The sequence below is a fragment of the Balearica regulorum genome, chromosome 3 (genome assembly GCF_011004875.1).
Source record: "Balearica regulorum gibbericeps isolate bBalReg1 chromosome 3, bBalReg1.pri, whole genome shotgun sequence".
NCBI classification, from domain to species: Eukaryota; Metazoa; Chordata; class Aves; order Gruiformes; family Gruidae; genus Balearica; species Balearica regulorum.
Window position 1 is genome coordinate 36767247 of NC_046186.1, and position 24316 is coordinate 36791562.

Below are 24316 nucleotides of genomic sequence, written 5' to 3' on the forward strand. Positions count from 1 at the left end.
TGGAAGATTCCCTGTGTCTATCATCAATCTACCTTTTTTTAAAAATTTGCTTATTCCCTACTCCTTTTTAAGGGCATCCTAGAAAATTATGTTGAGAGGATTAGGAAAAACAAAGGAATATTAATAGATGATAGAGTACATTAAAAAAAAAAAAAAGAGAAACATTAAAATCGGGCTTGTTTGTATATGCAGTTCTTGCATTTCACCAGCTGTGAAGTACACCTAAGAACCGGTGTTTCCACACATCAGGACAATACTGCAGTATCTGCAATGCCAACACCGAACTGTTAAGCTGAAACCAGAAAACTAGACAACTGTTTTAAGGAAACATTTAATAGAACATACAGGCAAATTTCCTTTTTTTATTGTTCTTAAGGCTAGGTTACTCGGTGGAGATGCACCACAAAAGAAACAAAAAGCTTCAATTTTTCTAATCAAAACCCTGCAATATAAGCAGGATGTAATGAGAGTACAGTGACACAAAGTAGTGAAGTTATTGATAGCTGTTTGAGAGATCCAAAGGTACATGTTTGAACTTGCTGTGAGCAGCTCCTGGATAAATATTTGTATTTAAATGAATGGATTGTACTGTTATAAAGGAGGAGTACATTAAAAAGCACAAAGAATGAGAATAAAAGTATGTGAGAAGTAACAGTCAGTACAGAAGGCTGCTTATAAAATGAAATAGATCGTACATTCTCTGAAGGATCTGATTACCAGCTGAAACTCAACACCTCAGCTCTGATGGGACAGAAATCAGTCCTTTCATAACCACATAAAAGAAAAAAAAAAAGAAAGAAAAAGCAGATGCCAATTTAATTCAAACTAACACGTTAAGAAGTTTGAAAGTTGGAAAGCCTCAACCGTCCTAGCACTTGAGTATTCTCTTTAGCATTTCCTCCCTCCTTTGCAAGCTGTTTTGTTCAGCCACATCTCAATAAGCTGCCTTAGGATACTTTCCCAGCTCGCTGTTCTAGCTGCAATTTCCATGATGTAATGCTTTGGTCATTCCTCCAACAACTTTTTTCACCAACCAAAATATGACAAAAGCTTGCAAGAAAACCACGGCAGCAAGAAAAGAAGATCTATCAAGTCCTAAGCCTTTTTTTTTTCAGGGTTTACTGCACCATTTTCCTAATTTTTTTTCCTTCCCTCATTTCCCTGTGAGTAGAACTGTGCATTACACTAAATTTAATTAAATTAATTGTTTCCCCATACATGCTAGATCTTCTAATTATTTGTCTTCAGAGCAGCTCTGAATTTTGTGCCAGTTCATAAATGTAATTAAAATGCTGTTTATTTCTTGGTTTAGATTAATGAAGACTACACGTTGACTAATTTAACACCAACCAACTCTGCAACACCCTTCTAACCACTGTTTCCTCATTTAGCTCTTCCAGCATCTTATCATTAACCTGTGTTTATAGCTAGTTCTTTGATCTGTTTTCAGCAGATAAAACAGTGCTCACTGCCCAGCCAATGTGAATGAACTTTGTAAGTAAAATTAATTCTCCCTAATAAATGCTTTAAGAAATCAGGTATTCTTCCTACTGCATCTCTTAAATTTTTTTTTTTTTTCTACCAAGAGCCTGATCCTGGAAGGGGAAAAAGAATAAAATGCATGCCACTAATTAAAAAACCAAGTAATTCTGCCAGAACAATGAGTGAAGTACACAATAAATTTGGTTAGTGGCTGGATTTTTTAAATATTTATCCAAAATTATATCTGTCTTACTGTCTTACAAAAAAATCCATGGAGGTTTTTTTTTTGTACATACATGTACATATATTCTTCTCTAAAAAAAAAGCCCACAACAAAAAACCCACTTAAATATTTATTCTTTAGTACATAATATTTTAATCTTTTCTGTTAAGTAGTGTTACAATGAAATACTATACAATATATAACTTTTAGAATTTAAATCCCTCCATCTTACATCTACTAAGAGCAGAATATTTAATTTTACAATTCTTTGGGGGAGAATGTCAAGATCATAAAGTTCTGAAGAGACAAATAGCTCTTAAAAGTTTAAATATAAAGACCATTAATATCCCCTGGTATTAATAAGCAATTAGAGGGGGAAAAAAAAAATCAGGGAAAACATTTCCTGATCAATGTCTCCATTCTTGATTAGAGATTCAAGACAAACTGAATGACGGGTTAAAATGCATTGCATTTTGAAAGAACATACAAGAAAATAAGAATATAAACGGCCTAGTTATAAACAAAGTCAGCAGGTACAGAAAATGCATTTTATGAAATTCCTATAAATTCTTAACAGGTAACTTCTGTGAGCTTTATGCTCTTCTAGAAAAGACAGAAGAGATAGAAACCAAGTTAGGCCTGGCATATTTCTAGATATCAAAAAACTAGCCAGAATAAATGCTTTTCCAAAAAAGGAAATGCCTTCACTGTAGATTAAGGTTTTTCTAATCGCACTGAAAAGTCAAAGATTGACCAATATAATTTAAAATGCATTTAAATTTGATGGGACATTTTAAAAGCCAAACCAGTTGTGAGATGTCTATTTTTCTTTCCAAGTTCTTCTTCCCTATAGTCAGTTTTTTGATTATGACATCTTCTACCTATAGCAGAGCGAAGAAGTAAGAGCAGTTTTTAAAGACTCAGATTTAAAAAAAAAAACCAGCATTGTAATTTAAAATTAGACAGACAGCTCCTTCTTCAGACAGCAAAGTAATCAGCTGCATTTTGAAAAATACAGATCAGCCATAGGAGTATTGAGCACAGTGCATTTGAAATTGTTTTGTTTCCCCTGAACACCAAACATGAGAATTCTGCTAGGTAGTAAGTAAATTCTTGTCTCAATATTTGCTTAACCATTTTACTGCCACCATAAAATAAAAAGGCAGATTCAAAGAATGATGGATGAAATCCAATCCCTAATAATATTATTTCTCTGACCTTTCAAAGCTGATACCAGTTCTGCAAGTGAGATGAAGCTGGTCAACTCATGCAAGTCTACATACAGAGCCAGAGTTTTTAAAACCTTGAAGATTAGGTTCCGAAATCTGTATCTAAATAGAACTGATCAGATCTGCAAAGCAAAACTAGCACAAAATACTCCTAAAAAAATTAAAAATATGTATTTTATCTGCTTAAAGATAGAGATTAAATTTAGACAACTACTTTCAATAACAACTGATTCCTGAAAATAGCCACCTCTGACAAAGAAAAATACTCCGAATGCCTAAAAGGTGTATAATTCCTCCCCTCCCTGAGGACACAACTGTGATAAAACCACAATCATATGGAAAAGAACCATTTTTGCTGTTGTTTCAACTAACTGCTACCACAGAACATCAAACCTCCGAGATGATGATAGCAGGTCCACAAGAGGTAGGCAAAAGCAAAGGCACAACTGCTATAATGCCTTAGATACACCGACCTCTTACATGCCGGTAGTAACTCCAGATGGGGTTAACAGAAGTATTGCTCTACTACAACCCAGAATGGAAAGCTTCACAGACAACCTAAATGCAGTTTCAACAGAAGAAAAAAGTAAAGTGTCTCCAAGAGCGTGCAGGTGGGATAAGGAAGAAAGGATGCAGCAGAGATAAAGGCTGTCTTCCTACTGCAAATAGAGCACCGACACCTCTCCTCAACTCTGATTGAGAGGAACAAAACACTGCAGAGGTAAAAATGTCATTAGACACTTGATTTCCAACTATGGAAGCATTCTCTGCTACTACTAATTTGGGTAGCATTAGGACAATGGAGAAAGCTAGGTGGGAAGAGCAAACATACCCAACAGTCCCAATAAAGCTGGTGTTGACGGGAACGTAAGCAATTTTTTTTGGTGCAGACAGATCCCAACATCCTTAGGGAACACTGCAGTTCATATTTGCAGTTTTCACTGTTACCAAGTACACCCACTCTTTACTATGGGAAGACAGGAGCTGTATCTCCAAGTTACAGGAGTAATTAATTGAAAATTGGTTATTTCCAAAGACACCAAAAGGGGGGGGGGGGGGGGGGGGGGGGGAAGGAAGGCACAATTCCCTACCCCCAATGGTGCAAGGACACAATTTGACCACTGAGTTATTCTGATTATTCTAATGAATTAAAGAATACTCCTCTACTAGAGGAGAAAACTCCAAGTTAGGGACAATCAAAGAAAAGCTGGCTAAGGCTGCTGTCCGATTAATGCCTGGCTGCTGCTTAGAGTTCTGCCCTTCCCCACTTCATCATTCCTGCCAATAAGCCAGCTTAACTCTTTGTGCCAAGGTATGGGAAACTAGATCAGCAGACAGGTCTGGCCAAAAACTACCTCAAAAACATATGATATCCCACAGGTTAAATCAGAGTAAGGTCAGGAACAAGTATCTGGAATTGCTTCTTTTGGCCTGTACATACCAGCTTGAAATATCTATTGAACTACAGTCCAAACTCTGAAGTCCTACACTGCCAATTTTGCCAACAAGAAAATTGCGATAAGAGCATCTACTTCTGCATGCAGCCAGTTGCTCATTTCTAGCCCTACTCCCTTCTAACAGGTTACCACACACTCATTGTGCCACTGTCCAGCATCGTTAAATTGCATCAGTAAAATGATTAAGGATCACAAAAAAAGAATATTCAAAAGCACATTCAAATCTGTTTAAGTAAACAAGCATTACAAGGATCACGGCCTGAAATGTAAGTCCAGCACCTGAAAACATCTTATTGGCTACCGGACCATGGGATGAATCACTGTGCTACCTTAGTGCAATTAAAAAAACAGGAAATAGATGGTGGCCATTATGATCCTACAAAGTGCTAATTTCCAAGAGAAATCTCTGGATCTGGCTTACTTACACTCTACACAAAAGGATGCACACTGGAACATACCAGGCCTACACATAGCTACTGCTTGGGTATAAAACACCAAAGTGAAGGTTTTCAAGTAAGAAGAAAAGCAGCCTTAAACTAAATTGCATACACCTGCTACGTTCCATTTACACACAGGACTTTTTATTTTTTAAACTTAACAATACTGATAATCTAGAATACAAAATAATATTATCCCCATTGGCATGTTGAACTACTGTATATAAAAAGATTATCTGCACCTCGTTAGTTTTGAACTCAAAGATGATTACTTACAAAGCAGACTGTACTAGTGACTACAACTCATCAGATATCACACTTTAATGCGCCCAAGGAACATTAGGAATTATTTTTAATTGGCAATTCAGTGAAAACCGAAGAATTTTTAGGTTGCCCATTCATGGCTCCAATTGTATTTCAGTGTGGTCTAAGAAGAAAATTTATATACATTGTTATCAATTGCTGATAAATGGGTCAGATTTTTACAGACTTGTATAAAACGATCAGAAACATTTTAGATCTAGAAATCTTTGGCCAATGAACTTTTAAATCTTCATAACTCTAAAAACCAGTCATAGCTAAAATTATATTATTAGGTCTAAGCTATTTTAAAGCATATCTTGAATACAAAATGTGGACAAATACTTGTTGCATGTATATAATAGCCCTGTAAACATAATTTATTACAACATGGCATAGCAGCATTACTCAGGCATGTTTTTTCTTCAGTGCCACTCAACACTGCTACACTGTACTATATCTAAGTGTACCAAAGCAGATAAAAATTTGTCATATTTTCTGCTTAATTTTTACATGAAAGATGTAGATCCTTTGAGTCAGTCTGGTCAACAGATACTTGGAGTAGTCCAACTAAGCAGTATTCAATTGCTTTAAATACATCAAGGCTTAAAATTCTCAGTAGTTACAAATTTAGTACAAAGGCTAAAATTTCTGAAATTGCTAAGTGACAAAACATCCTTTTCCCTTGTATTAGAAGACTCCTGCAATCTTTTAAGGTGCTCTGGCACCTGTATCATGTTTGCCTTGGTTGAATGTTAAATGCATCTCTGCATAGCCATCATTATACCTGTCCCTGCAAAGGATGACACAGGTAGAAGCCCACCTGAGGACTCTGCTGGCATGTTAGGCAGGAGTTTGTCAAAGTCGGGGGTACCTCAGTGACTCAAATGCAAAGCGGGTCATCTTCTGCTGTTGCCTAGCCTGTTTTCCGGTAGTTACCGAATGGTCTAGGATTGATCTAACAGGAAAAGTGGAGAAAAACTACCTTTTCAGAGCTCTGACTTGTGCTCTTAGTCCTCATGTAGCACAAGGAGAAAGGAGGAAGCAGGCAGCATGAAACGCAGGGGGAGTTCACGTGAAAGTCTGGAGAGAGAAGTAGGACAGAATGGGAGTGGAGAGAGGGCAGCAGCCAAGACATCTGGATCTGGTACTGATCCCCTTTTCCCTTCTAATCTATGATCACCTCCAGAGTGTGAAATCAAATACAGAACTTCCCCCATTTCTATGTCCCACTGCTAACAGAGCATGTCCTGTTAGTTGTCTTCTAGGATAAACTATAGAGTGTATCTGCTACAGACCAAGAGCTTCCAACCCTAGTGATGAAACAGGTTGTTGGCAAGGTGCGAGTCCCCACAACATCACAGCATCTTCTTTCCTGCCAAATGGCTTCAAAATGAAGATAACCTTAGCAGAAAAAACACCATGTTGCATTGATGCTGGTATGTTGAATTGACATGACCAATATATGGCTGACGTACCAAACATGGAAAGGGACGTGAACTGGAGCTGAACCGCACTTGAGTGTACTTCATACTGCTGCATTAAGAACACTACATTATGAAGATGCTATTCTTTGCACAGCACCTACACCTCATTCCATGGACTAAAGAGCATCAGTGGGATCATTCAAAGCCACACCAAATGGAGTTGTATCTGCAGAACCCTCGGCTTCATTAATTAGCGTTTGATCACATACAAGTTGCTCCAACAAAATTTTAGAGAACAAGTTACTATTACAAGTTCCTCAGTTTCTAAGTACACACCACGAAGCAAGATAACAATTTTGGAGAAGTAATAACACAAATGCACTACTCAGAGTGCAGGAGGTGCTTGTTAGGGAGAATAAAAAAAAAAAGTCAGGACACCTTAACCTGAGAATCCAAGATGAAGGGACCATTCCAACAACTCAGCCATTTACTTCTGTGCCCCATTTCCCTATCAGTGGATGAGGAATAATATTCATGACACTTCAGAAATGCAAACTCGAACACATAGAAGGATTTCACAAAGAAAACTGAGTTTAGGTCCAGAGAAAAAAAAGTGTAAGTAGAATTCAATAGCTCTAGATTAGTACATGTAAGAACATGCATTTAACCCCAAGGATTAGAAAATACATTGATTAGATACCTGGTTGGCAAAACAACCAGTAAGGTAAGAGTCCCACAAAAAATTGTCACGTGATCATGTAACTAAATGCATTATGATAGAACAACCCTGGAATACAGCACCAACTTCCACTAAAGCAGCAGCATTCCAAGCAAGACATTCAGAGGGTTTGTTTTTCTGTATTAAATATAACCAACTAGTCTCTCTGACTTTAAAAAAAAAAAGTGAATTTGCATAATGGAACAGGAACCTGCCACAGATGTTCTCTATTACATTTTCACAGCATCAACTATACTGCAGAAACTAACATTCCTGACTACAAGAAGGTGGCAAATAGCCTACTGAAGTGGCCAATTAGACCACAACATTTTTTATTTGCTCTGAAACAACAGCAATATTTAAAGATGTTACCTTAAATTAAAAAAAAAAAAACTTAAGAAGAAAAAGTTGCATCTAATCCTCACAGCTGATTCAACTCCAAGTGCGTTCAGAACAACATGCGAAGCACAGGTTGTGTTGCATAGTCAGATTAAAGAACAAGTTGGGTCATTTTGCAGTGCAACCCCAACTGACAGGCTCCTCATTCAATACTGGGCAAGTCAGCATTTGACCTATTAATATCCATATTAATATCCCTCAGAGATGGTGCACATTCTACATAAAGGCATAAGTATTGTTCATCTTGATGATAATCACATTAAAGCTTATGTATGTATGCTTATGCAAACGGGTGTGTGTGACCATACCATGATTCTCCTTGTCATCAAGAACGGTTCTTCATCCTTTTATGACTAACACTGAGACACCTTTACTCGGGCTGTTTCAAGGTCAAGGAGTTTTCCAATATGACCCAAGAGCTAATTCCAGCAAGACAAGCAACAAAACAAAACACCCCAATGCATTTCAAGGCATTCATTGCTATCAATACCACAACAAGCATTCTGGTATATCCCACACTGGCATGCCATTCTTCTTGTGAAAGGCCATGTTCACGCCACAACATATTATTAGGATACAGAAATCTGACAGGAGAAGTCCAGAGTTCAACCTCTTTTTGTTTTAGCGCAGTATTTAACACCATCTGAACACAGAGTTAAGTTTTTCCTTTTCTCTGTGACCCTCAACTAATGACTAATGATACCCCAATATCTTAGGCCACAGCCCTCTAGAGAAGGGGAGACAGCCTACATTTTTTTGTTCATAATATTCATAATGAACGTAAGGCCAGGGACTCAGCAAGTGACTTCAGTTTACGCAGAGATGGAAAAAAAATAATCAGAGATGAAAAGAAAAGCAAACTAAAGGACCAGCCAGTTTAGTTAACTAAGGCATATACAAAAAACAGGTACTGGTGGATTCATGCCCTTTCTGCAATATTATTTATTTACTTACCCTCATAACTGTGAAAATTTCTCATTTTGACTTTTGATGTTTATTTCCTTATAAAACTTACAGTGTTAGCCTCTTCTATTAAAATTTCTAACTTATAAAGAATTGACTATTAGCTGCACAAGATGGTTTTGTCTCCATGTGGAAGCTGATCAGTGTAATTATTCAGCTACTGCTATATCACTAACTTCTCACTCTATGCATATTATTCTGGAATAAAATTGACTATTGTAGATTACTTACGGCAATTCCACTTTCCTCAACAAGCAAAGCCATTAGTTGCACACTTTTCTTGGAACCAGTGCTTCCCAAACCCTATATTTCATAAATAATCTTAATATTTAAATGTTTACCCATACAATGCTATGTAAATTAAAATTTAGTGCGCCATAAAAATTCATCTCCATTGTTCTGATCCCAAATGTAATATTGTTATTACTTTTTTATAATCTTCTAGAGAGAAGATGTGTTTTCATGACTTACAACTCAAAGATAGTTTCTCTTAATAAACATTTCACGACAGACCACAAAATCCTACATGAGTGACTAACTCTACCCCCTCTTCAGAAGGACAGCCTGAAACATTATCCGTAATGAAGAACACAGAAGGGCAAAGGAAATGGGGTAGGAAGTTTGCAGTTTCCAAAGCTGTGGAGAGTCCTACGGACACAGGCTAATTTTTCAACTTTTTCCTGATGACAAGTGATGGCACTAAAAGAGCAGAAGCACGTGAGGCAAATGCAAGGATGCAAAGACGGAAGAGCGAGAGGAAAAATTGCCCAACATTCACTAGCTTCAGGCCCAGTTATCCCAATAAAGGCAAATCAACCCCACATTTGTATCCATTTTCAGAACTGGAATCAGGTTCTTAACTATGAATTAAATAATTCAGTAGCATACTTGACAATTTGACATTTTGATACCTCCCTTAAGGAAAGCACAAGTACTGAATACTGAGCTACCTGTAAGTCATCATCTACCTATAACTTTATTAAAACAGATTTGAGCCCCAGCCCAGATATGGTATATTAGGAGGTCACAGGTGACATTTGGGAAATCCCCAAAACCACAAATTGCTTTGCCTTGGGTGACCTAATTAATATTAAAGGACTGCAGCTATTATTTTTTGTCATAGCATATATTACTGTCAAGTCTCTCATTACACTCACTACCCTGCAGAAGGCGGGCAGTAAGTTCCCAACGAGGACCTCCAGCAGGGCCTGCCTCCCTCCCTCGCCCACCGCCGGGGGCCGGGCGGGCGCCTCCTCCGCCCCGCACCATTCAGGCGAGCGGGCCAGCTGCCCCCGTCCGCACTCAGCCTGCCTTTTGCCAGCACCACAAGCGCTCCCCGGGGCCAGGACCCCGCGCAGCGAAGGCTCCGGGTTCAAGCAGAAAAAAGAGGGGTAGAAACCCCCACACATAACACCGAACCCGGCCGCCTAAGGGCCGCATAAGTTTCTCTCCATTGGGGAACGCGGTCTCACAACCAGCCCCTGCCGGCGGTTCCCTCCCAAGGAGGCTGGCCGCCCCGAGGTGCCCGGTGAGCCAAAAAAAAAAAAACAAACCAAAAAAACGCACCGCGGCGGGGGCCAGCCGGTCCCCCCCACCCCCGCCATGGCTCCCCCGGCCCGGCGGGGGCCGCGCGCGCTCCCTCAGGAGGCGCCTCCCCTCCCCGCCCCGGCGGCCGCCCCCCGCCCCCGGGGGCCCTGCCCGGATGGGCGCCGGAGTTGGTACATACGGGTCTGCCGCGGGAGGCGAGGAGAAGGGTGTAGTTTGTTTTAAACATGGCTTGCCTCTCCCCTCCTCCCTTTTACCTCGGAGCCATCACCCGGGCACGGCAGGAGGCGGCGGCGCGATCCGGCCGCCATGGGTGGGGGCTGCCCCCTCCCCGTCGCTCCCCCCGCGGCGGCGCCGGCTGCCGGAGTTTGCAAGCAGGAAACTCCTCCCGCCGGGGGGCCAGGGGCGAAGCCGCAGCTGCTGCAGCGCTTCTCCCCGGCGGCGGCGGAGGGAGGACCGGAGTTGTGATAGCGACTTCACCCCCCACCCCCCCCCCCGGGGACGGGGGCGACACTGCCCCGCGCGGCGCCGGGAAAGTAAACAGCAGGCGGCGGCGCGGGGAGGGGTGGAGGGGGGCTTGCAACAGGCAGCAAAATACCCGGGCTCGGGAGCAATCCGCGGGCTCCGGAACGGAACGACGGCGGGAGAGCAGCAGGCGCCCCCGGCCTCTAACGCGCGTTTCACCGACCAGCCACCGCTCGACCCCTCGCCCCCGCCCGGAGGAGGCGTGGAGGCAGGACCCGCCGCACGCTCGAGGCGCCTTACCTTTCTCTTCGGCATAATGTCCCTGCTCCGGGCCGCGAAAGTAAAGCGACGAAAGAAGCTCCGGCAGAAGCACGGATCCGCCCGGTGGTGGTGGTGGCGGCGGCAGCAGCAGCAGCGGCGGCGGCGACACCGGCGTCGCTGGTGCCCGCAGCTCTGCCCGCGCCCGGTGCCCGCCGCGCCGCCCCCGGCGCCCCGGCAGCCCCCACCGCCAGCGCCCGCCTCGCCGACGGGGCGGGCAGAGCGGGGCAGCCCCGGCTCCTGATTGGCTCCCCAATTGCGTCGCGCCCCTCTCTCTGGCGGGAGCGGGCTAATCAGGGGCAGCCCGCGCGGGTCAGAGGCCGGGCGCGCGGGGCGAGGCGGGCGGATGGGTGGCGGGGACCGTTGGGGCTCGGCCGCGGCCCCGGGCCCTGTGGGGAGCGGGGGAAGGGCCGGCCGCCCAGCGCCCTCGGGGGAGCCCGCCTGCGGCCTGGAGGCGGCCCGCCAGGTACCGCGGCCCGCTGTGCTGAGGTTCTTCATTAACGCCTAGGGAAGGCGAACTGGAGGTCTGTGTGTAGCGGGCAAGTTGCGAGCGGCGAACAGCATCCGCTCAAAAAGACCACGGTGCTCGTTATACGGCTGAATTATTTCAACCTGTTTAAATTTCCCTTCATTTTCTCCTCCCACTAGTTCCGGTTTCTCCTCCTCGACTGAAATCCGCTGCAGTCTTTACCATCGTGACCGTTCTCCCTTCTTAAACCTGGGGGTTTATTCTGCCGTGTAAATCCACTCATCCTCCCGTCCTTCAAATGTAAGGAAGCTGTTTTTCAAATCTTCTCTTTACATACCTTGTTAAATCGCTAGCAAGACAAGCCAGTGTTGCTGAAACACTCTATTACAAGGTGGTGTCATCAATTCTTCAATGAAGTTCAAATAACAGCAAATACCTTTCTTAAAATTTTAATGAGAGGAAGAAAAGTGATTACTTGTTAGCAGCTTGAAACTACATGATCCATCTCAAGCAGCTGCAGAAGCAGCAGAACTGAAACCAGAGTTTGGCCACCTGCCTTTTAGCCAAGAGCTAGGCAGTTAGGATGTACATGAGGATGTGGCAGCCGTAGGCCTGATTTTCTTCTTTACCTGAGGGTATTTGAACTCATACCTCTTGTTCTCCCATAGCACTATTTTGACAACAAACTACAGCATCTCTGGAGTAGGAGAGCTTAGATTTTCCTGTTGATACTGCTTCAACAGCTTTGTTGAATTTATATTAATTAATTTGTACTAATAATCCACCAGGGCAGGAACCCAGCTGGGTTTGCTCCCAGGTAAGCCTGTAAACCACCACATTAGGGAGTCACACCCACTTGTTTGCATGCTACTTCCATACATTGAAGTAGTTTATACAAAGTGGTGTAGTTCTACACAGAAAGACTGAGAAACATGTACTTCAGCAGGAGATGCCTGTGCTAATCAAAGGTTTAGTCCCACCTTACATAGTGTCATGCCTAGGTATTAACATAGGAAGGAGACAAGTCAGAATTATTCTATAGCTTAACCTTTCCCTGTTTCTTTTTTTTACCTGTTCTCCAGCATTTTTCCCATGTGTCCTTAATCATTTATGGATGATGAGAGCAATCCAGCTTCACTGTGGGCTGTCCATTCAGAAAGAGAAACAAGAGCTAGGCCTCCATTAACACAGATGAATACCATTGAGAGGAGAACTGCACACAACTGCAGTGATTTCCTCCTATGCCACCCAAAAATTTGGATTAAGGCCACATCTAATTTCAAACCAAAATAACTTTGGGGAAGAGACATATTAAAAGTTCTGATTAGATCTATGACTACCTTCCTCATTCTATTATATTCCTGTTTCATGTTGTCCCTCTGCTTTTAGACTTGTAGGATAGTTTGGGTGGAGAGGGACCTCAGGAGGTCACCAAATACAACCCTCTGCTCTGTTAGAGCAGGCAGCTGAGGGCCTCATCGAGTTCAGAATATATCCACAAATAGAGATTCCATGATCTCCCTGGGCACCCTATGCCAACTCTTCAGTTCTTTCCTGGCTTATGCATAAGTTTAATTGTAAAACTCTCCTCACCTTCTTTCTACAGTCACTTACTCCAGTTTCTTCAAACTTTCAGCTAGAAGATGATGACAGCGGTTCTATAAGAACAGTAGGAGCCTGGGAGCAAGAAGAGAGAAAGTCCAGTAGACTTGAAGAGGTAATTTTTCCTGGGTTTATGGGAAGGGGAGAAGCAATCCTGTTGACATTTCATTTATATTTACCTAAAACTAATGAGCAGTGTGAAGGAAAAGCAAAATTTTAGCAGCAGGATAATGAGAGAAACAACTGATGGAATTAGTAAGTTGTTTGCAGATGCCTTTTTTCCTCCATTGAACCAAACTCAGGTTCAATGGAAACAGGATTAAATCACTCAGGAAAGTTGCTGCTTTGTAGAACAGTTCAGTTGGTTTCTTTCTTCACTCCCTCAGTATTTTCTAGATCAGTACAGAATTGTTTCTAGTCATTTTCTGTCACAGCAAGTCCTATCAGTGACAGGTTGTAGGGGAAATTCACTGACACAAGAGAAGAACAAGTTGTTTTGCTTCTACACATATACTCCGCTCTCCTGCATCTGTGTAACATTCCCTCTGTAACAGAATTTATGTTCAGACTGGCTGGCCTGCTGCTGCAGCCTTCAGTTAAAAAGCATGTGAATTGTCTGTAGTTTCTTCTTTCCACAGCTGTTGTCTTTTTCCATACCTGACCCATTAGTGTTGAAAGATGCCTCTTATCTGAAGAACTCTGCCACTAACACCAAGAAAAGCACTGATCTGTGGGTTTTCAAAGGGAAAATGCAAAAATGCTCTCTTCCAATATGTGATGAAAACTTCTTACCACAGACGGAGGCCATGTTAGAAAAGCCATATTTTGACCATATTTTTGGTTGTCATAGAAATTAGTTTATAGCTTATTTTAACTTCACAACTGTTTCTATTTATAAGTAAATAGGGGATGCAACTGTAACACAGTACCACTTTTCTGTAATAACATTTAGGAAGTACACAGATCAAAGTAATGTAGTTCTACGTCACCTTTCATGCCCAAGGGATGACACTTGTAATGTGGAGCCACCCAGATAGATAGCCTTGGAACTGTCAATAGAGACATTATTGTGATCGGTTCCTTATAAATGAATGTGTGGCTGTAGGCCAATAATTCAAAATGGTGGCAGTAAGGGGTTACGGATATACAAACTAAGTATTCAACACACTTCTAGTTAGTTCCACTCTTTCAAACACAGGCGCTCTGGTAATTATTTTCTTTTATTATCATAATTAATATTTGGTGCTGTTTAGAAATTTCTGTTACTTCAGAATTGTTACTTGTAAGCAAAAATCATCTATGCCAGTTACTTCTGAAAAAAACCCCTGCCAAGCAGTTTGACTGGTATGAAGGAACTCCCATAAACCATTTAAAATTAGTTCCAGAGCAGCCTTATGGTTTATTTCTGAATAAGAAAAAAGTTCAAGCACTCCACATTCACCACAGTACTATCATGATGGTTTCCAATCTGTCAAGCTTTTGGAACATGTCTCAGTTCTCAGCAAAGTTCCTTGAACCATTGTTTCAGGGACATCTCTACCACCTTGCACCACTGCAACCATACTTTAAACCTCTTGAACTTTCATTCAGTAGTGCTCTGCACAAATACTGCAGGGAATAGCAGAAAACAGATATATTTAGTAGCTATCTACTACAAAACAGAAAGCAACACCAACTCTTCTACCATACTAATCAGTAAAAGTGCAATCATTTCCATACACATTTTAGAAAGGCAGTTGAATTTGGAAATCTAATAATTCTCATTTTTTTCCCAATACATTTCTCCTGATTATTTGCAGAAATAGAGCAGCTAGTACACACAGTTTCCATAGAAGTCAACAGGAACCACATCAATGAAGTTTGGAGCAGAATTTGGCTAACACCATGTAACACAGAGAACTTGAACTATATTGGACACTTCCAGGCTATGGTCAGCCTATGAGTTCTTAACATTTAAAATCACAGAATGATCGAAGTGGGAAGGGACCTCTAGTCCCACCCTCTGCTCAAAGCAGGGGTACATACAGCAGGTTGCTTAGAGCTGTGTCTAACTGGGTTTTGGATATCTTTGAGGCTGGAGACTCCACAATCTCCTTAGGCAACCTATTCCAGTGTCTGACCACCCTCACGGTAAGTGTTTTCTTACATTCAGATGGAATTTCATGTAGTTCAGTCTGTGCCCATTGCCTCTTGTCCTGCCACTGAATATCACTGAAAAGACTCTGTATCCAACTTCTTTACTCCCTCCCATCAGGTATTTGAACACATAGATAAGATCCCCCTGAACTTTCTCTTCTCCAGACTGAACAGTCCCAGCTCAACCTCACCTGGTACATCAGATACTCCAATCTCTTCATCGTTTTCATGGGCCTTTGCTGGACTCTCTGGTATCTCCATGTCTCATACTGAGCAGCCCAGAACTGGGCATGGCATTCTAGGTATGTCTTGCCAGGGCTGAGCAGAGAAGAGTCACCTCCCTTGACCTGCTGGCAACACTCTTACTAATGCAGCCCTGGACACCATTGGCCACAAGGACACAATGCTGCTCGTGGCTGACATGTTGAACAACAGGACTCCAAGGACTTTTCCTGCCAAACTACTTTCCAGTCCATCAGTGTCTACTGATGCATGGAGTGATTCCTCCCCAGGGGCATGACTTCGCATTTCCCTTTGTGGAATTTCTGTCTGCTCATTTCTTCAGCTGTTGAGGTCATCCTTCAAAGGTGGCAGCATACCCATCTGGTATATCAGCAACTGATCCCAGTTTTGTATCTTCTGCAAACCTTCTGAAAGAATACTCTGTTATGTCATCTGGGTCATAAATAAAGATATTAGTTGCTCCAATATTGACCCCTGGGGTACATCAGTAGTGACTAGCCTCCAGAAGGACTTCACACCACTAATGACATCCCTGTGATCACACATTGCTAGTCTTTGGCCTGGCAGTTCAGTCAGTTTTCAGTCCATCTTATTGTCCACTTATGTAGCCTGTACTTCATCAGTTTGTCAATAAGGCTGTCATGGGAGAGTGTCAAAAGCCTTGCTAAAGTCAGGATAAACAACATCCACCACTCTCCCCACCACTCTATCTCATCATAGAAGACTATCAAGTTGGACGGGAATGATTTCCTCTTTGTAAATTCATACTGACTACTCCCAGTCACCTTCTTGTCCTTAGTACCTTTGGAAACATTTCCAGCATTATTTTCTGCATCACGTTCCCAGAAATCAAGGCAAGACTGACTAGCCTGTAATTCCTCCTTCCTGAAGAGATGAGTGACATGTGCTCTCTTCCAGTCCTCAGGAACCTCTCCTGACCATCACGGCCTTTCAAAGATCATCAAGGGCCTCACAATGACATTGGCCAGTGCCCTCAGCACTCTCCAAGGTCTCCCATCAGGTGCCATGGATTTGTGTATGGCCCGTTCATTTAAACATTCCCTAGCCTGATCCTCCTCTGCCAAGAAGTCTTCCTTGCTCCAGACTTTCTCTCTTGTCTCAAGGACTCGGGACTCCTTAAGACATGTCTTGCCACTAAAGACTGAGGCAAAGATGACATTGAATAGCTAATCTTTTTCACCAGATCTCCTGCCCCATTCATCAGCAGGCCCATTTTCCGTAGCCTTCCCTTTGAAGAAGCCATTCTTGTTGCTCTTCACATCCCTCGCCAGATTCAACTCCAGGCTGCCTTCAGCTCTCCTAACCCCATCGCTGAACTTTCAGAGAGTGGCTCTGTATTTCTCCCAAGTCATCTGTCCCTGCTTTCACCTCTTGCACACTTCCTTTTTGTGTTTGAGTTTAGTTAGGAGCTTCTTGCTCTTCCACACAGGCCTCCTGCTGCCTTTGCTTGCCTTCCTGCACATCAGGATGGACCATGCTTCAGTCTGGAAGAGCCAACCCTTAAAAACCAGCCAGCTCCCCTGGACCCTTCCTCTCTCCCTTGCACCATATCCCAGAGGATTCTTCCAAGCAGGTCCCCAGACAGGTCAAAGCCTGCTCCTCTGAAGTCCAGGGTTATGATCCTGCTTTTTGCCTTGTTCCCTCCTCACAGGATCCTGAACTCCATCACCTCATGGTCACCACAGCCAAGACTGCCCCTGACCTCCACAACCCCAAGTAGTTCTTCATTGTTTGTAAGTGCTGTGGGTTCACACCAGTAGGCAGCTAAGCATCACACAGCTGCTTGATCACCCCCGCCTCAACCCCAGTGGGACGGGAAAAGAGGAAAGGAAGAGTAAAAGCAAGAAAGCTTGTGGGTCAAGATGCAAATTGTTTAATAAGTAAAAGAGAAGTGGAAGAAGAGAGAAAGAAAACAAAACAAGTGATGCAAAGGCAATCACACTTCACACAGGCAGGCCAATGCCTAGTCAGTTCCCAAGAAACAGGTGGCTAACTTCCCTAAACCTCCTTTCCCTTTTTATTGCTGAGCATGACATCATATGGCATGGAACAACTCTTCAGTTAGTTTGGGTCATCTGCCTGGTTCTATCCCCTCCTAATCTATTCAGGGAGGCGGGAGGGGAAAAGCAGAGTTAAGAAACATCATTTAACTCTACAAACACTGTTCAGCAATAGCTAAAATATTAGTGTGTTATCAGCATTGTTTTGGTCACAGATCTAAAACACAGCACCATATGAGCTGCTATGAAGAAAGTTAACTCCATCCCAGCCAGACCAGTACAGGAACTATCAGATCCAGCTGAGCACCTGTTGTTGTCAGCTCCCCAAGGGCCTGTGCCAGGAAGCTGTCATCAACACACTGCAGAAACCTGGATTGCTTGCACTCTGCCCATCTACCCCTAGCAGATAACACAGTGGTTCAAGTCTGCCAGGAAGATCTGGCCCTGCAAACGTGAGCGTTCTTCCAGTTCCCTCAAGAAGGCCTGACGTGGTTTAGCCCCAGCCGGCAGCTGAGCACCACACCCCTCCCCCAGCGGGATGGGGAGGAAAACGGCAAAAATAAAGGCAAAGCCTCGTGGGTTGGGATAAGGACAGTTTACTGGAACTGCAAGGGAGAGCGAAACAATCAATAACAGTACTGATAATGGAATGTTCACAATGAGTGATAACAGAAAGCAATTTACCGATCCACAACTAACCAGATACTCAGACCATTGAGGAGCCACTGAACCTGCCCCTCCCCAACTAGCCCCCTTTTATGGTGAGCATGATGTCACACGGTATGGAATAGCCCCCTGGCCAGCTTGGCTTATCTGTCCTGGCTTCTTGTGAAAATTAACTCTATCCTAGCCAGAACCAGGACAGGCCTCATCTACTTCTCCCTGATCAGGCAGCGTGTAGCAGACACCCACCCCAATGTCACCCATGTTGGTTTGTCCTTTAACCCTCATCCATGAGCTCTCAACTGTCCCCAGGCACAGCTCCATGCGTTCCCACCGCTCTCTGACATAAGGGGTGACTCCCCACCGCAGCCTGCCCCTCCTGAAGAGCCTGTATCCATCCATGACAGCACGCCAGTCCTGCGAGTTCTCAAAATATCCAAGCAAAGCAAGTCTGTTTGGAAACTTCTTTGGAATCTTCTGGAACCACTTTGGTTCCAGAGAATCAAGAACAAATAAAATAATGAAAAAAAAAAAAAGAGAAGCTTTTAAGAAGGTAATTCTTGAGGGCTTGTTGAGCAAGTAAACCAACTCTTTCCAGTTATCAGAGATTGCTGTGAGAAAAGTCTTATCAGTTAGATATCTCCAACATCCACTGTGACATATAAAAAAAAAAAGACTGCAGGAAAATAAATGATAAAAAGCTAAGGAGAACCAGAATTCCGTGACTAACAAGTCTGTTAAGCCTTGATGCAGTAGTAGAGTAGAAACACTCACTCTGGAGAGGTAACTGCATATTGAAGTTAATTAAGAAGCACACCACATGGTTATCAAGCCCGTTGTCAAAGTAAGGCAACTGCCTGCCATTCTAGCTTTCTTACTCTATTACATAAATCGATGAGGCAACTTATGACCTATTTATACAAGCACATTGTTTTGCATGACTTGCTGAAGCAAGAGCAAAGGCCTTCACCTGTCTCAGGTTCAGCAACACCTCCAGCCATGATGCCTTCTAAATACTAACATAGATGCTGCATTGCCACAACTAACAATATTCTTACAATATTTTTCTCTCTCCCTTGTCTCAGCTTCTTACCTTCTAATCTCCTTGCATACAAAACCTGGACCAAGAAAGATACCACCTTTTGAGATAAAGTAGTATTAAAGGTAGTAAATCTTGAATTAATCTGCATAGCTGGGGGAAGAACCTTTTTGATCTCACTTAGGCAAGAATTCCAGAGAAATGATTCTATCATCTTAAACCTTCTCCTGAGTCTACTTGCAGTAGCCCTGTCTTCAGAACTCTGGCTTTAATTCTATGCCAGCCCTTTCTAAAAGAACCCACATACACATACCTGTAAGTATACACTCATACTTCCAGTATGACATTAATATTTGTGTTCTGAATGCAGGAGACTTAACCTTGAATACACTGTTTTCCACATTTATTCTTAGCTTGTCTAATCCCTTCTAGAATGAAGTAGTTAATCAATGAGAAAAGAGAAGCACCCTGAAGTGCTTTCCACATTGTGGTATACATCAAGCAGGGAAAAATAGACCTGACTCTTCTTCAGAAGGCTTTAACAAAGGTCTTATGTGTTGCTCCACCTACCACTGAACCAGGTGAAGCTAGAGATTCTTCTCAGGTCTGTCAATACACCAACTTACATAGCCACACCCTAGTTCACTACTTATCAAAGAGGTTGGGTTAGAAACACAAGTATTTAGAGGTATTTAATCAATCAAACCATTTAATAGACCTGGGTCAGAGAGTGATCACAGATGCAGATGGTTGATGAAAAGCTCAACATGAGCTGACAGTGTGCACTGGCAGCCCAGAAAGCCAACAGTGTCCTGGGCTGTATCAAAAGAAGTGTGATCAGCAGGTTGAGGGAGGTGATCCTGCCCCTCTACTCTGCTCTTGTGACACTCCACCTGGAGTACTGTGCCCAGCTCTGGAGCCCCCAACATAAGAAGGACATAGACCTGTTGGAACAAGTCCAGAGGAGGGCCATTAAGATGATCAGAGGGCTGAAGTACCTCTCCTATGAAGACAGGCTGAGAGAATTGGGATTGTTCAGCCTGGAGAAGAGAAGGCTCTGGGGACATCTTATTATGGCCTTCCAGTAGCTAAAGGGGACCTAAAGGAAAGCTAGAGAGGGACTGTTTACAAGGGCATGTAGTGATAGGACATGGGGTAATGGCTTTAAGCTGAAAGAGAGTAGATTTAGAGAGGATGTAAGGAAGAAGTTCTTTACTGTGAGAGTGGGGAGGCGCTGGAACAGGTTGCCTGGAGAAGTTGCAGATGACCCCTTCCTGGAAGTGTTTAAGGCCAGGCTGGCTGAGGCTTTGAGCAACGTGGTCTAGTGGAGGGTGTCCCTGTTCATGGCAGGGGTGTTGGAACTAGATGATCTTTAAGGTGCCTTCCAACCCAAACCATTCTATGATTCTGTGATTCTATGTGGTGTAGAGTTTGGGCAAATGCTAACCTCCAGTTAATGAGGCAAGGCAGTAATCTGTAGCTGGGGGCAATAGACTTCATTTAGATGCTGCTGGAAGAGCCTGTCTGACCGCAATTGTACTGCAGCATTTGTCCTGCCCTCTAGCCTTCAGTCAGTCAACTGCAGTGATGCCCCATTTCAGTTGCAGCTTTGCTAGATCAAGGGACTGCTCCGCCCCCTTGACCATAAAAATCCTCTGAAAGCTGCTGCCCTCAATTCTGCTGGCCCATTCTTTCAAACAGTCTCTTTCTGTTTCAGTTTGGGCAAACCAAGCTGGACCTACAAAGACCTATCATTGAAAATGAGTGGGCCTGGCTCATTTCAACATAGGCTGGGGAGCAATCAGACAAGTTACACTGACAGAACCTGGGAGGTGGAAATCTATGGTGGAGGTGGTAATAAGTAGTCGGGGGTGCCACAAGTGTTCTTCACTCAGCCTAGCTACAGCTAGAACTACCTGTGTGAACACAGAAAACCGCCGGCCCTGAGTATTGTCTTTGATGGCGAGAACTGAGTAGCTATAAGAGGTACTTCATCCTGCAAAGGTTCTGAATCACCCTTTGAAATTGCAAAAAATACATACATATTAGGAGGAGATTCATAAATCTAGATTAATATTTTCTTGATAATATAGAGTAGTGTTTCCATCACTATCACACTTCTCTGAAATACTACAGCTGATTGACAAAAACAGGAAAGTTTAAAAGAAACTTTAAAATCAAGTTTAATTTTAAGGAAAGTTCAGGTAAGTGATAGGTCTTCTGTTAACATACAATGACAAAAAAACCCCACCCACCCCCCAAAAAAACCTACTGACTTATTTCTGTCCACAGCATTAAGCCCTGCTGTCGATAATCAGTAAGAATTTAATTGTAGGGAATATTATAAGGGGACGAATTTGATCAGCTAAAATTTAATACTTGTTTAAAAAATTCACTAAATGTGTTAAGTATACATTTACTTACTTTGCTAAAAGGTAAGTGGGTTTTTTGGTGCAGACTATATAAAGTTTATCTATCTTAATTGAAGGTGTGATGAGTCCACCTTGACTAATGACAAAATGCTGCTACAACTGCGCTTCCCATTATTTCTGAGCTTGTCATTTAATGGCACTTTAAACAGCTCAAGCCAGTGCTCTTAATGTTCTGTTGAAATTCTGGACGAGCTAAACAAAACAAGCATTTCCTCTGCATCCCCTATTACCAGCTCCTTTTAATCTTTTCTTAGAGTTTATCTGCAATCAATTCATCTTCCTCTAACTGGAAAGGTAGCAAGCATGCAAGAGAACGCAATCTGTAGCTGCAGTGGTCTGGCACAGAGTTCCTGAGATTACAGCAATGAGATTGCTCTCGTCTCTCCCTTACACTGAGGCTGCATCCGCTACTGGGTAAGACTCTGCTGTTTAGATGTTAAATATGAATGAGTCTTCTGTAAGTTTGCACTAGGGATGTACAGGTTAGTTTATTAGCTATTTTGTAGCAACAAAGTAATGTAAATATTTATTAATTAAGTCTTTCCATCTTCCTTGCATATGTTTTCCTGGGCTAACTGTGCTTGTCCCTTTTTGTGTATATTTCACAATAAATATGTCAATAAATAATTGATTGAGCTGACAGGAAGAAAAAGACAATGCAATAGAAACCTTGTCAAATAAAGCCTTTAAATAGCCAGTGTCATTTAAATGGGAAATCCTAAATCAACTGCCATATAATGTGGTAAGTAAACATATTAACCAGTAAGTAAACATATTAACCAGCCACAAAGTCATAAATTATGTTTGTTGATATATCAAAGTCTAGTCATAGCAGTCAACAAAGGCATAAGGAACAGTTAATGAAACTCAGGAAATAAAGATAGTTAATCTTTTTATGGACTTTATAAATTACAGCTTCTAAACACTTCTTTAAAAAAAACTGTTTGCAGACTGCTGCTTTAGAATCATCACTGAAAACTATGTTTTGTTCTCAGTTAGACCTAACCACTTAGGAGATTTAGAGGCTCAAAGAATGCTTAAAGTTCAGGAATGCATGATAGAACTGTTATTGGAAGAGTGCTTGGTTCTGTACAGTAAACAGTATATAGTCATTGTACTGGAAAAACATTTGTTGGGGAAATTTTGTCACTATTTAAAAAAAAACAAACAAAACCTGTATATGCATGCAGGCATGGTATATTCTAATAAGATATTTTTGTAAAAACTTTGATGTTAGATATGGCTGTATTTACAAAACTTTTTTCTTTACAGCATACTTGCACCCGTTCTTTTTTTTTTTTAATTATACACAGACCTTTTTTTTTTCCTGAATTAATCTTATAATTATCCCCTCTAGTAAAAGGAGTCATGAGAATATAATTAGTCCACCCATTTCTGCTACAAGTTAGCTCCTAACACCCTAAGATAAGTAAAACCAAACAAAAATAAAACAAGCACCACCACCCCCCAAACCTACAAAACCTTACATCATGCATCCTCTTCAAACTGAGGAGACATCATTGGTAGGATTTCCCAAAGATTTGCTGTCAGCTGTCTGCTGCCACTAAAAACAATGAAACCATTGTCTCTGACAGAAGCAAAGTTTGGCCAAAGCTGAGCACTTCTACAAATTCTTTTCCTGGCAACTGCAAAGACAAAAAACATTTGAAAATATTTATTATACTTAAAATGTTTACAAGCCTGTATGACACTCTGTAAACACCTTACCACAAACCAAACTAAAAAGAAACCAATCTTCCTGAAAATTCATATTGCTGCTTCTAATCCCCAAATGATAAGCTACTGGCTATTGCATGCATTGTTATCTTAGGGGAACCTGTACAGCTGGGTGAACAGTGGAAGTCAGCAAATACAGTAACAAGTGTTTTCAGTGTGGAGCTGAAGGGATCCCATAGTTGCTAATTTAGGCATTTGGAATTTAAACAGTGGAGAACTTCAGTGAGAAGAGAGCTGGAGCTGACTGAAGATTTCTTTTTGTTTGTTCGTTTTTGTTTAACAGACAGGTGTCCACAGCTGAGGCTATTACGGACTTTGCTGATGTAGCAATACCAAAGAGCATTCTAACTGAAACTTCAGAGCTCTACAACATACATCAGACATACTACTACTTCACAGAGTAATTTTTTTCCCACTATGATGATGATGTAAAGCCTTAAGAGATGTTTCTGGCATGCTCTAGTAGGTGAGGCAATCACCCCCATGGGGATCAGCTTTGTATGTACAACTAGTGTGTCTCCTGGGTTTAATTTTCTTCTTTCTAATTGCCAGTAGTTGTGGTGATGATTGTTATTTGAGGGTTCACAGTACTATCTTGAACAATGATGTTAAAGTATTAAAAGAAGTTGGTAAGCTGAGCCTAGATGTACTGATTAAGTGAATTTCTTCTGAACTCCTGTGAGAAGAGATCAAAGCTGCTGAAGCACGGTATGCTAATGTACTCTGAAAACACTTCTACATTATACTTTGTAAAGTTTAACTGCCTTGGTGTTTTGCTACAGTATCTCTATATGCCAGAGACATAGAGAGACATGTCTTTGCAGGGGAGGAGAGATGAGGTTGTTCTGCTATACTGAGTGCTATTTATCTTTAAATCTTTCCTTAAATTAAGAAGTAAGCATGATTTTATATTTATACATATAATTATATGTATATACACATATATAAAATGTATAGCTATGGAATATAACATGTAATAAAAATATAAGACAATATACATTATGTCACATA

At 42.0% G+C, this 24316-nt stretch overlaps 1 protein-coding gene and 2 long non-coding RNA genes across 13 annotated transcripts in view; 2 read left to right on the forward strand and 1 right to left on the reverse strand.

Annotated features, from left to right (window-relative positions):
- LOC142600952 (uncharacterized) overlaps positions 1-2962 on the forward strand; it is a 4441-nt gene extending 1479 nt beyond the window's left edge. Inside the window, exons 2-3 of the long non-coding RNA XR_012834454.1 lie at positions 1451-1494; positions 2933-2962. This is a non-coding gene — a long non-coding RNA (uncharacterized LOC142600952). The remainder of the gene's footprint in view (positions 1-1450; positions 1495-2932) is intronic.
- HMGN3 (high mobility group nucleosomal binding domain 3) overlaps positions 1-11476 on the reverse strand; it is a 25260-nt gene extending 13784 nt beyond the window's left edge. For 7 of the 10 annotated variants that reach the window (XM_075747559.1, XM_075747556.1, XM_075747554.1 and 4 more), the window contains exon 1: positions 10946-11476. In XM_075747559.1, the coding sequence (XP_075603674.1) occupies positions 10946-11461 (516 nt within the window). In that variant the 5' untranslated portion in view covers positions 11462-11476. Of the gene's footprint in view, positions 1-9795; positions 10183-10361; positions 10570-10945 lie in introns of those variants that run through there. The other 3 variants (XM_075747561.1, XM_075747562.1, XM_075747560.1) reach the window with 3 other exon arrangements.
- LOC142600951 (uncharacterized) lies at positions 10591-24316 on the forward strand. 2 transcript variants are annotated; one of them, XR_012834453.1, is made up of 5 exons: positions 10591-10716; positions 11612-11732; positions 13069-13149; positions 21823-21982; positions 23593-24315. It is a non-coding gene; the product is annotated as an uncharacterized LOC142600951 (long non-coding RNA). The 2 variants fall into 2 exon arrangements; XR_012834452.1 differs by lacking the exon at positions 10591-10716 and adding an exon at positions 11335-11487 and having other exon boundaries at positions 23593-24316.